Source organism: Cryptotermes secundus, unplaced genomic scaffold (genome assembly GCF_002891405.2).
Source record: "Cryptotermes secundus unplaced genomic scaffold, Csec_1.0 scaffold689, whole genome shotgun sequence".
NCBI classification, from domain to species: Eukaryota; Metazoa; Arthropoda; class Insecta; order Blattodea; family Kalotermitidae; genus Cryptotermes; species Cryptotermes secundus.
Genome location: NW_019720574.1, coordinates 319526 through 333265, shown reverse-complemented (window position 1 = coordinate 333265; position 13740 = coordinate 319526). Strand labels below are relative to the sequence as shown.

Here is a 13740-nt window from a genome sequence, read left to right as displayed (position 1 = left end):
TAAAGTACTTGACAGCAGCTACGGAGCTGATTGCAGGCAAGGACTTCAAAGAAGTACAGTGCGTACAATCAAGTGCGCGCCGCGACTGCAATTTGCCGTGAGTCATACGACCGCAGAACGGATGCAGTCGCGGGGAGGAGTTGCAACTCTTCCCCTCGACTGCATCCGTTCTGCGGTGGTATGACTCACAGCAAATTGCAGCCGCGGCACGCACTTGATTGTACGCACTGTACATAATAAAGAAGATGTCAGTAGATACTAACAAAGCAGGGAACATACTAGAGACTAAATTATATAATCAAAGATAAAGAGTCTGAACAAACAGACATTATACATTATTACACATGCTATTTATAGACTTAGTTAACAAAATTAACTCCTTGCTAAAAATACTGATATATCTGCAGACTGCCTTTGGCACAATGACACCACTGGCTGGGGACTAACCTTTTCACAGTGGTGCATATGCAAAATAGTAAGGTCCCTGATTAACCTAATAGGTATATGTAAACAAACAGTATAAAAATGGCTGAGGGGCTACGTTTGTTTTTAAAAACACTAATAACAGATGGAGCATCAAGGTATTGTTGCCTAGATTGAATTGTTGAAAGATTCAGCCTAACCAGTATGTTAGTATATTATCATAAATGCTAGTAGATCTGCTGTAGTATAGGGTTGCAGATTTTCTTTGAATTGTTTATAAAGTCTGGATGAGTTAACGTAGAGGAGTTCTGGGCAACAGAAATATACTCTGATTGTTGCAATGACAGTGATAATAGCAACTAAATAATAATAGTGACCATGACAACAATGACAGCATCATCATCGTCATCGTCATGTGTTGTACTGGTTCTTCTGGCACTTGTAGCATCTTGCTCTCTTGCACTGGATGAGAAACATTAGTACAGGTACCACATCGTATACCCCTCTTTGCAGCTTTGCTAGCATCGCAGTCTTCTGAGATAGGAACGTATTATCCACCATTGAAAATGAAGTTCAGAATGTTGTATAAAGTTATGACTTTAAAGGAGAAATATGAGGTTTGCTTTTGTAATAAATTTTGCAGGACAGTTTTTTTGTGTGTGTGTGTGTGGGGTGGTGGTGGAGATCACTTTTAATATGGCAGTTAAGAACAGTGAGAACAAGCGTATGAAATTTACTACAATCAGAGGTTATAAATATGGTTCTACATTTTGTGTAAGAATATACAACATGTACAGGTTAGGTAACACATCCCTGACTGCTGCCCTCAGAAGTGATTACCAGTAGCTACCTCTCAGTAGTTTTGCCATTTCATGTACTGTGAACTTATGTAAAGATCAGAGCGTGGTATGCTTTCTTCTTCATCTGTCAGCATGTACACATGAAAGAGAACAAAGCCTAGCAGCACTTATACACAGGAACACCCCACATGTTGCACTCACTTGGCTTCCTTTGGCTTTCACAGCAGCAACACTGACATACACTACAGGTCAGACAGTGAATGTGCTTCCTGGTAACACTGATATTTGTGCTTTGTGATGGTTGGTACATGGGATGGATTGTCACTTCAGCAGTATGTCTTGTATATAATCAGCCTCACAATGATATAGACTGTGGACATACAGCCAGGTCTTGACCATGTGGAAAATTAAATGTTTTATGTGGGTAAATGTGATGTATCTGTTTCATATTCTAATAGGTACATTTGTGAAGAAACTTGTTTTTATTTCTATATGTGTACATTACATAAGTTTACTCAAAGCTTTAAGAATATAGTGAACAATGTTGTAAACTTATTTATTTAAAGGCTGTATTTTGTTGTTATAATCTGACGTCACTGATGACTGTAGTACACTGGAAATACATATTTTTTTCAAATCATTTGTATGCTCTTTTTCTGTCATTTTCTTTATGGTGGTGATCTGGAATGAACAAGTTTTTCAACATTGTTCAAGTTGTCTAACATTGTCTGCCTTTGTTAGATGTATAGCTGGTCTATGCAGTTGGCTGTTGAAAGGATCTTGAGTAAACTTGGTCCCAAAGCTATCTTTTAGTCCTTCCATTTTTAATCAGTGGCTTGGTTGACATCTAATTGCATACAGAACTGAAGTACTGAGTATGATGGTTGTACAGCAGTGTGTCTGTGTGAAGTGGTGGATTTTGTACATTTGATGTATAAGCATTTTTAAAGAAGTGGACTGTATTTATATAATTATTTTTAAAGTGTGTTTAAATGCAGACATGAAATACCTCACTAAATGGAATTCACCATCATATTACAGGAAAATAAGTATAAAAATTACATACAATGTAAGTGGATCTGTGGGGATGATCAGCAAGATAATTAACCTTTATCGGACGAACGTCATCATATGATTTCGCGCATTGCACGCGTGTAAGATTTTTTTTAATATTATATTAAAATATAAATTGTTGTTCTATTTACATGATTTTTGGTCACCACCTTTATAAGGAGACAGGCTTCCTTCCTGCATGATCTAATATAATCTAGCAACGTCATATGACGTTAAAAGTAAGGACAAATTGAAGAACGACATCATATGATGTCGCGCATTCCACGCGTGTAAAGATTTTTTTTATAATTAAATTTAAAATATAAATTGTTGTTCTATTTACATAATTTTTGGTCACAACCTTTATAAGGTGACAGCCTTCCCTCCTGCGTGATCTATTGTAATCTACCGACGTCTTGTGGCCGAACGACCTCATATGATTTCACGCATTGCACGCGTGTAAAGATTTTTTTAAAATTAAATTAAAATTAAATTTTTGCTCTACTTACGTGATATATGTTCACCATCTTCATGAGGAAACAGCCTTCCCTCCTGCTTCATCTGTGGTAATGTGGCCTTCGTATGGTACTGCCGAAAACATTCCGAAATGCAGAGTCCGATGTCGCAGCTCACCCACTTCGTACGAACGCTAGACCGCTTCCCACCCGAAAAGCAGACACGACACCTCAGTTGCGATTTAGAGGAAGCAGGCCAGTGATGTCGAGCTGCAGTGATATTTATCCCTGCAGCTACACCCGAATAATTATTCACACCTCTCCAGCCACACTGGTCTGGCGGTCCCCAAGTTGCCGACGAAGGTGATGACCCTTTGTCCGCGGAATCAGAACCCCAACTTTGCTCGCCCCTTTCAGAATCGGTTTAATAGCAGTCCGAAACTGTGTCATTGAACAGCTGTTACTCAATTTCAGTATGTTCCATACGACGTCATGTATACGGCTCTCTAGCAGTGAATCTCTGTGCTTAGACCACGATAAGAAGCTATAAATCTTAACCTCGAGCCCACACATACAAAAATCTCATTCACGACTTGGCTGAACCCAATATCTATTTCATGATGTCATGGGTGGCTAAACTTACATTGCGATGTTTCAAAATCATTACAAACACAATGGTTTGACTGCAATGAATGAACGAATGACCAATCTGGCAACACCATATTCCGAGAATTAACTCCCTATCTTTCTAAAACATTAAACAGCGAGTGATTTGAGACGCATACAGTCATGCATACCGAAATGTCCCATACAATAAATAAGCGTCAACAAGAGACATCATTGAATGTGAAGTCGCCACAAGGACTTACACTGCTAAAACGCATGGTGCAGAAAATGTATTACACTGCTAGAACGCATGGTGCAGAAAATGTACGAATTTCGGGAATTTTTATTTTGGGAATCAGTGTAAAAATTTTTTACAGATATTAAAATCTGTAAATTAGAATATCTGATTCTATATTCTTTCTACATTAAATGAGCATTCATTTCGTTCGTTTATCATAAAAAATGTAGAAATCACACCATTTTTAGAAACATGCTTACAATTTCATTGCCCTAGAAGGCGGGCATTTAAATAAACTCCGTCCAGCTGCCCCTACCGGAAATTAAATGGCCCGTCCGATAAAGGTTAAAGCAATACAGTCTTCAGGGTCACAGTATGATAAAATGGCTTAATATTATACTTGGGATGATATAAAAATGCTTGGATGTGTCCAACGAATGGCAGACAGTAGGCTGTCCAAGCAAGTGCTTGAGTGGATACAACCAAGGAGGGTGAAGAGGGAGACCACCAACAGTTACACGGATAGGAAGGGATGTGTGGTATGATGCAGTAGCAGGGAAAGGACTGGAAGAAGGGCAGTGATTGTATAAAGAAGAACAGTGTTGGGAATCATATACAGGGCGATTCATGAGGAGTTACCGCCACTTATGGAGCTCATTTCTGAAGACATTTTGAGCAAAAAGTCATATAAACCTGAGTCCTCTACTCAGTATTTACAAAGTTAAGTTCGTAATTGGAAACACACTACTGTGAACTGATCGCCAGACCTTTCCCCATTAGATTACTGCTTTTGGGAATGGATGAAGGACATTGTTTGCCAAAGGAAGGCACAAACGCGTGAGGAACTACTTGCTCACATCATGCATGCTGCTATGGAAATCAGAGATAACAGTGTGCACCTACGTAGAGCAACGTGCCTGGTTCACAAATGTGCGGACAAGTGTATCGAAGTGGAGGATGGAATTTTTGAAAATGTGTTGTAATCTCTGTAAGACTTTGCAAAATTGAACTACAGAGAATCAAGTCCATAGAATTAATTTCTTTTTGTGACAATAAATGCATTAAAATAATGCCATTTTGTATTTAAAATTAAAATTTAGAAACCTTCACATTACGAACGTAACTCTGTTAATATTGAGTATAGGACCCAGGTTTATATGACATTTTTTGCCCAAAATGTTTTCAGAAATGAGCTCCACAAGTGGTGGTAACTCCTCGGGAATCACCCTGTATAGAGATATATGCAGTGACACTAATCGTCTGCTAACACACATACTCGCTCACTCATTCACTCTCTCTCATTATTGTCTGGATTTAAATCTGTTGCTGCAGTGCTGGTGGCTAGATTTAAACTGTGAACAGTGTGACATTAGGCTTGCCGGGGTCTGTTGAACAAGCACATGCTGCCAAGGTAAAACCTGGCTGTCAATTCTGTAGTAGTAAGGAGATCTCAATTAGGGCAAAATGTGCTACACAAGAATGAGTGAATTTGTAAAATGGTTGTACAGTTCATGCTCAGTCCTTCAGGAAAGTTTACTGCTATAACATTTTATATTGTACTGTATTATTGTGAAATAAATTAGTAGCTTTGGGATTAGAGATGTGATATTTGTCATGTATGAATGACATCTGATGTGGTAAAATACTGTTAATGGTAATGGCTGGTGTAATTTTTTAGTTGAGTATAAATGTAATATTTGTTATAATTCCTTGTTTTCAAAAGTACAGTATTGGAGTAAAGCAATATACATACATTTTGGCCCCAAATCTATGATTCAGCAACATAAAGTTTTTTCTTTATTGTGAATTTATAGTAAGTTGTCATCAAGTATTCTTCCTGTGCATCAGTTTACTTCTTCAGTCTTCCACTGAGAAAGAAAAATCAGGCACTAAATGACAGTAATGCTTGAATACAAGAAAGTAAATTGTAAAATTAAGGAAATAAGTCTTCTTCCAATCATTAATAGTGATTTTATTTCTGTGTAATTTGAAATGTAGCATTTGGTAGACTGGAAATGTGAGGTAGCTTCAGAACACTCTGGAACAGAAGCTGTGTCTTGAATCTAATGGCACAGGGGCGTTCAGAATATTTTTTTTTACTTGGCAAGCTACTCCAGCACTGACAGCCATGCCATTACTATGCAGTGGCACCCAGTCTTTGATCAGTCATAGATTGGAACAGTTCAGGCAGAATGCCTTCTATGGATAGACAGGCAGCTCCTTGTATGTGTCCACCTTGATTGTAGCACTCAAAGCAACAAAGTTATGGTGCATGGTGTCCTGTCAGTCAAGGAAGAATGCTCCTGGTGACAATATTGTGTCTGTGATGATCATTCAAAGAAAGCTCACAGTGTTCTACTGCAGCGATAAGCTGATTACTGTCCCTTACATGGTGTTGCATTGTTCCCATGCCAGCATTCTTGGTACTGTATGTTGGCAGATGTGACATTTCTTCAGGTGCCTCATATGATGTGGCAGCTGGAAACTGAAATTCTGACATGCGTAATTGCTTCTGTCCTCTCATGATCAGAACGCACAACTTCCCGAACATGTCTGTTGCACTCATTTCCTGCTGCAGCAAGCCATCTACTGTGCAGATTGTCTTCAAATTCCAAACTGTCTTTGAACTCGTGCATCTTTGGGCCATTCTTTGTTTGGCATCGTCTATCTGAAGCATTTTCAGCATTTCCATCCCTGATTTTTCCAGTAACTGCCAGAATCTGATGTTGTTGTGCAAATTGAGAAGATCCATTTTTCCTGTTCTGAATCTTCTACACAGTGGTTTCTGGGACCTATCACACATTGCAGTCATAACAGTTATGCTGTGTGTAGGGGACATACACAGGAGCAGTCTGCCTCTGACAGTGTTGCTGTATTCACTTCTGGTCCAGAAGTTTTGAACCTACCATATATGTGCATGTTATAACTTATTGGTGGCCCTTTGCCATTACAGTTTACTTTGAGTATATATGCTGTCTTTCAGGTGGTAACAATACGATATCGTCGGAGTATGTGCGGCAGGAGTTACGTGCTGTTGTTGGAGCCCGGANTCTGTTCATGATGCCAGGTGAATGACTGGCTGTTGAATCAGAGCAATTGTTTGATATTACTGAATATTATATTGTACAATTTTTGGACCACCATTGGTCCACATAACATTTTAAGTCATACTTCAGGTTTGTTTTACCTCAGACTCTGCCCTGAAGTGTGCATACTGCTGTTTAACGTCCTGTTTAGTTTGAAGTCTCTGTCAGTGGTTTCACTATGTAGTTTATAGTGGTTAATTCATTATCATGTGACTATGATCTTTATGCCAGTAACGTGAAACTTTCCATACTATGTCTGCTTCCTTGTACCTCAGTCTGTATGTTACATTGGGTTATATTCTACTTTTGTGGATTTGAAATGTAGGTAATTTATCATTATTGAAGGTGTAGAAACAGGTTAGTGTGCATAGTTATTATGGTATTTCTGTGTAAAGTGTAGCATCTCTGTTTATTTTGATTGTAATAGGAATGTAAGACAGCATGAAGGAACATCACACTTAGTGAATAGCTTCAGTCACACTTGAAGATTATTAGATTAAAATTTCTAGTCTTTTGGAATGTGACTCTGTGTAGTCTGGTAACCATTGACCATACTGCAGGGTATTACAGCCCGGAAGATTGTAATCTTAATATTTGCCACCATGAGAACCTCAGATCTCACAACTTACTTTTCTTTGTGTGTTGTTTTGAAGTGGTTTTGCTTTACATTCTGTTCCTGTGTGTTACCCTGGTTCATTCAATTGAATGCCTTAATTTAATTCTTCTGAATGGGGTGATTTTTGTTGTATTAATTTAAACAATGACCAAATATACTGAAGACACATGTTTTGTTATGAAGTTATTAAAATAAGGTGATCATTTCCGATACTGTGAGGAGGAGGTTACACTGCTGAGTGAATGTTGAAGGCACTATCTGGCATGCTTGGTTAGTACTAAGGGATGTCTTACTTAGCCTTCCTCTCTTTGTGTGAAGCAGTCTTGTGTGTGTTCTGCTGCTGTTGCCTCAGGGCGGTCTTCTCAAACTAAGCTTACACAATGCATGTAACAGCCATTAAGGTTGTCATGACATCTTTTCTGGCAATCAGCCATGAAAATGTGGAGCAAATTTCTGATGTTTTGGAAACTTTCCAGCTACATCTACAAGGATTCATCACATCATATCATGTTTATGTCACTGATGGCCCAAGAAGGTTTCATTGCACTCACTGTGAAAGTATCAGATGTGATGTAAAGGTTATGTTGACTTGTCTTGTACATAAACGTGCCCAAGAGTTCCTCCAGTACTTGACTGCTGTCAGCACACAGAATACACACTCTGATGGGGATTTGTCAGTAGCTGAGACTCAAGGAATGTAGAAGCTGTATAGGATTTGAGGTTCTCACAGTGATGGTTATGAAGAGGTCTGTCTTCTGGGAAATAATGCCGTGTATTCCGTTGAAAGTCAACCATTATCAGGGTCGGTATGACAATTGACTATATGTCGTTGATATACCAGTAACATATGGTCATTCATTGCATCAGCTGATGATTGATGGAGTTGGAGATTTCTGAAACACTGGTTTTTAACTGAACACTAACACAGCTGATTGCTTGAGAAGGTTTTAGCACTTATATATTCATGTAATTACGGAGGAGATAGGGAATAGGAACTCACATTACAACCAGAAACTACCGCACTGCAGCACATCACCCAGACCTCTGTGGGTGCCATATATTTTGGCACGAGTGCAGAATAAATTTCATAACACTGTTAGATATTATGTTTTAGGTCTGCAGAAGGAAACAGGAAATATAAAAGGTACATTTCTATGTACTTTAGAAGAAATTAACAGAGAGAGAGAGAGACTATGTCAAGCATGTCTGTCAGAATGTCTGATATCTGCATTTAGCTGTGTGCTACATTGACAGATTTTACACTAGTTAGTTATCATTGTAAGATATGCTGTCAGCACAGAAAAGCAGTTGTACTAATGGTGGTGAATCCTCCATTGGGTCAAACAATCACATCTGAAATGTCTGTACTACTCACTACACATATGTTTGTATTAAAGACACTTTTTTCCATGAAAGAGAAATCATGCCTGGTAGGGACAAGAATTTTCACTTCTCCACGTCGTCCAGACCGGCTCTGGGGTCTACGCAACCTCTTATCCAATGGGTACCGGGGAGCATTTTCCTTGGGGTAAAGCAGCAGGGGTGTGAAGCTGACCATTCACCTCCAGCTAGTTCCGAGGCAAAGAAAATGTGGATCTATACATCCAGTCCCCCATACACCTTCATGGCATAGTGCTTAATTAGTTAAGCACAGGAAAAACTTTACCTTTTTTGCCTTTTAAGGGAAACCGTGAGGTATTGGATAGTTTCCTTTGTTTGCATAAGACAGAATTTAGTTTAGGGTTTCTGCTGTACATTTCGACGTGTATGGAATGTGGTAACTACTATTGACAAATGTGTTCTTCATTTTTGGATTCAGTTTCAGATACTTAGGCTTGTTTTGCCCTTGTTTTGCAGCAGATGTTACGTGACACTGTAGCTGCTGTTGATATTGCCTTTTATGTCATAGACGTGCGCTTTCTGAAATACTCAAATCTTGTGTGTTCTTTATTTTCACTGGGAGCCACACAGCTCAGTATAGTGACCAGGCCTTGGGCTGGATGAGCAGGGAAATGGGATTCAGTTCCTGGAGGGAGTAGAGATTTTCCCTTTGCTCCTATGTCCAGACCAGTTCTGGGCACACCCAGCCTCCTGTCCAGTGGGTACTGCCACCCATTCCTGGGGAGTAAAGCAGCTGGGGCTGCTGTCGTAGATGAAGGAAAACGGGTTGTATCTTCACAAGAAGGCCAAGGCTCATAGTGGACCTTAGTTCCAGTCTTTTACCTTTATCTCTTTTATTTCTAATCAAGTATGAATGTGTGATTTCCAATGTGGTGATAATTATACCAGAAAATTGAGTCTGGTATAATTAACGTCTCGTGTAAGAGGGGTGCAGTCCTGTGTCCAGAATTAAATGTGCAAACATATGAGGTGTGTTCAAAAAGTTCCCGAAATTACGACATGGAGCTTGAGTGACCTTATGACCTATTAACACAAGCCTTTTTTTGCAAGTAGATCAGACATTCTGTTTAGTTTTTATAACCATTGTGACTGAGTGTGTTGTTCTTTCATAGTGTTCAGTATGGAGTCAGTAAAGGAGCAAAGGATTTGTGTTAAATTTGTTTCACAGTAGGGAAAATAGATGCAGAAATGCCTAACTTTTTGCATGAAGGTTATGGCCGTGATGCCTTGAGGCAGACAGTGACCTACAAATGATTCAGATGTTTTAAAAATGGAAGAACTTAAATGGATGATGATAGACAATCTGGCAGAGCTTCAGCTTCAAGATCCAAATCTCTGATTGTCCATGTGGAAAACATCCGTGCAAATCTTCGACTGACTTTCCAAGAAATTATGTAAAAGTTTGGGATATCCATTGGTTCATGCCACATAATTTGAATGGAAGATTTTGGAATGCCTTGGGTCTCAGCAAAATTTATGTGAAGAGACTTGACTGATTATCAGAAACTGTAATGATTTTCCATCTCTGAAAGTCTCCACCGAATGTCATTACCATTGAGGAGACATGGGTTTAAATTGTGAAGTTGAACCCAAACAGCGCCTTCATACTGGAGTTTTGCTTTGCCTTGGCTCAAGAAAGCATGACAGATGCACTTGTGAATGAACACAGTGCTCCCCCCCCATCAAGACATTGTGCATTATGAATTCGCTCCTGAAGTAAGGTCAGACAATAAGTTTATCTGGCGGTTCTGAGATGTCTGCGGAATGCAGGAAGCTGGCTGCTTCATCACGATAATGTGCCTGCTCACACAGCATTGTCAGTTAAACAATTCTTGGCAAAAAAAAAATTGACTTCTTACCTCTACCCCCACAACCTCTGTTTTCATCTGACCTCTCCCCTCCTGAGTTTTGTCTATTCCCTAAACAGCCTTAAGAAGGGAGCAGTGTGACGCGTTACGATATGGATGACGCCCCCCCCCCTCCGCCAGCCATTGATGTGCCGAAGCGAGCAGAGTCCCAGCACACTGGTTGTTACGCAATGCGAGTAAACAGCGGTTGCTAGGCAAAGCGGGTAAACAGTGGTTGCGAGAGACGACGGTAATAACAGCAGTGCCTATTACGTGGCTGTTTTCTGTGTTGTCCGGAACAAGGCTAGATATGGAGCAGTGAAGACTATTCACAGTTAGTTCTTGAATTACGAGTTCACGAGTGAGTTCTCAGTTCGCAAGTTACGAGTTACGGACGTGTGTGCGAGAATCAGTGATAGTTCCTGATAACCGAGTAACAATTGGGAGCGTGTGATACAGTTGCACTTGTATACCTCCCTCGTGATAAAAACGTGTATACTGACAATAGAGTGATTTGATTTGCGAATAGGGTTATAAATTGTGAAACCCTGCAACATTGTCATAATTAATTGTAGCCGTTACTTGTAGGTTGTTGAATAAACCAATTAACAATCCGAACGGCGTCTTCAGTAACGAGACACGTTACAATATTATCCTTAAAGGAAGAAGAATTCAGACAGTGGAAGACATCATCACTAACGCGATGAATGACTTGAAGGCGATACCACAAGCATCCTTCAAACAGTACTTCCAAAAGTGGAAAAGGGGGTGGGTGAGGTGCATTTCTGTGCAGGGGGACTAGCTTGAAGGAGATAATGTTCAGTAAGCTCTATGAAGAGAAAGATATTATGTATGGACAAATTTTGGGAACTTCTTGAACACACCTCCTATGTGGCTAGGTAGTAGAATGTTGATTGAGGTTGCCTATGAGACAGGTGTGCATGCATGTATGGGAGGGGGCATAAAAATGTAAATATTAATGTTGAAAAGATACAAGTTGTGCATGAAGAATATGGTTATCTGACATGTGACAGCATGGAGTTTGGTGGATATGAACCAGCATTTTCGAGGAACGTTGTGCTTCCATTTTCTTCCCTGATGATTGAAGCAGCTGATTCCTCTGAAGCCTTACAACCCATATACCAAACTTCATGGTGTCATATCTCAGAAGACCATACTTAATCTTGATATCACAGTGAGTACTTGAAATCATACAAATTTTACATGATTGGCTTCAGTCCTGTATAGATTGCTGTGTTTGGTGTTGGGGACAAGGTGTGATGTGTACACTAACCTGATTAGCTCTGTGCATTGTGCAGTACTGATTCTGAATGAATGTGTGTACCTGTGTTAATGGCACAAGACTGGTCATCAGGAAGGCAAATGTACATAAGCTGTGTTCATTTTCACAATTTATATTTAGGGTTACCATGCTGCTTAAAGGAACTGTTTCTGTTCCATTGTTAAAGTGTGCCAAGTTAGGGTAGTATTCTCTTTATTGCCATGTGTTTGTGGCTGTGTTAAACAAATAATGTATGTCCCACTTAACCCTGTCAGTTTTAATGTACTTCTTTTGGCTTATTTTGGACTTCACCCATCGTCTGGTACGTAAAAGACAAAAGGACAAAAGACTGGATCTGTCTCTGTCTTCAGGTGGATAGGGAACGATAAACCTACTCAGTTGGGCCCCTTAGAAAGAGCTAGTCTCAATCACTGGACCTGATATTTTATCAGTTATGAATGGCAAATCAAAAGCTAGTTTATTCTGCGAGCGTGGAATTCCAAAAGTAACAAGACACAGTTCGATGAATGAAGAATGCAGATTATGTTTGCTTGTATCTTCCATGTGAAGGAAGAAGACTAGGTTTCATGAAGTCTGTTATGTGAAGAAATGTCTACGTGTGGCACCTAGAAAAGGGTAATGAAAGATTGCCTATAAATTGGGTAATTCTTAAAGCTCAAGCAGTTTTATTATTAGACTGCTTTGTTGAGGTGATGTATTTAAAGCTTCTGAAGGGTGGCTTTGGGGACGGTTCGACGTGGAATGTGCCAGATTAACGCTCAAGGTGTCTTGTGACAGTGCAGCAGCTGAACAGTTTCCTGAAACTCTGCATGAAGTGATTGAAGATGTTGAGTACACTGATGATCAGTTGTACAGCTGTGGTGAAACAGCATATACAACAGGCTGCTTCCAAACAAATTGTTCGATCTTAAATTGCACCCAGCAAAGGGGGTATGAAAACTAACAAAGCATGACCTTCTCGCTGTGTTCCATTTAAGACCAGATTTCACAGGCTGGAACCATTGTGCATTGGTAGAAGTCAAAGTCCCCAGAGTTTCAAACACACAAGCATGAAATTTCTCTCTCTGTAATCTATAAAACCGGTTTCAGTGCTAGAATGGCATGCAGTGGTTTTGTCTCCTGGTTTGAAGTTGATCTTTACCATTAGTAAGATTCCATTTGCATTCCAGAAGCTGGAAGGAAAGGCATTGTTACTATTGAATCATAGTCCAGAACATACTCTTGCTGATGTTCTGAAATTGAAATATGGAAATATGAGAGCTAAGTTTCTGCCAAAGAATACCGCTGCACACATCATTCGAGCAATCAGAGGTTACTGTCATGGTGAGCTGCTTAGTAGAGGTGTATAACACTCGATTGGAAATTATGGAATTTCTAAAGACGTTAGTGCTAAAGGTTGTTGATACAGAGCTGGGTTAGCTTGTGTGAGGAAAGTTACACCCGCTAATATTGCAGACTGCTGGAAAAGATGACAAGTCTGCATGTGATGCACCCAGTAATAATTTAGAAACAGATGACCCAGCAGCTTTGACTGAACTAGATGTGGAAACTCTGGTCATGCAGCATGTTTATTGAAGAAGATATTGAAGCTTCTATGAATGATGGGAAGACAGCTACTGAACTTCAGCCAGTAATACAGGAAGTGACTGAGAAAACAATATTGATGATTCTTGGGAAGTAATAGTAACAAAACTGAGCAAAGTGCTAAAGAGATTAAAGAAGTGATGATGTGGTTAGAACAGGCTGATACCGAACGGGCCGATACTGAACTGGCTGATAGTGAACACCTTCATTTGCTGCATCTGGCCAATATTGAGCTGTATGTCTGTGGGGGGGGAATGAAGTCATCAGCTCTGACTAACCACATAACATGAATATTGTTGTAAGGAGAAATAGATGTAAGTAATTAACA

General features: G+C 39.7%; 1 protein-coding gene across 1 annotated transcript in view; it reads left to right on the top strand.

Annotated features, from left to right (window-relative positions):
- The window catches only part of LOC111869458 (nuclear receptor coactivator 2), a 124662-nt gene extending 111259 nt beyond the window's left edge, over positions 1 to 13403 (top strand). The window contains exons 19-22 of the mRNA XM_023861003.2: positions 6559 to 6642; positions 12533 to 12688; positions 12918 to 13171; positions 13284 to 13403. Of these exons, the coding sequence (XP_023716771.1) occupies positions 6559 to 6642; positions 12533 to 12688; positions 12918 to 13171; positions 13284 to 13403 (614 nt within the window). The remainder of the gene's footprint in view (positions 1 to 6558; positions 6643 to 12532; positions 12689 to 12917; positions 13172 to 13283) is intronic.
- Positions 13404 to 13740: the final 337 nt, after the last annotated feature.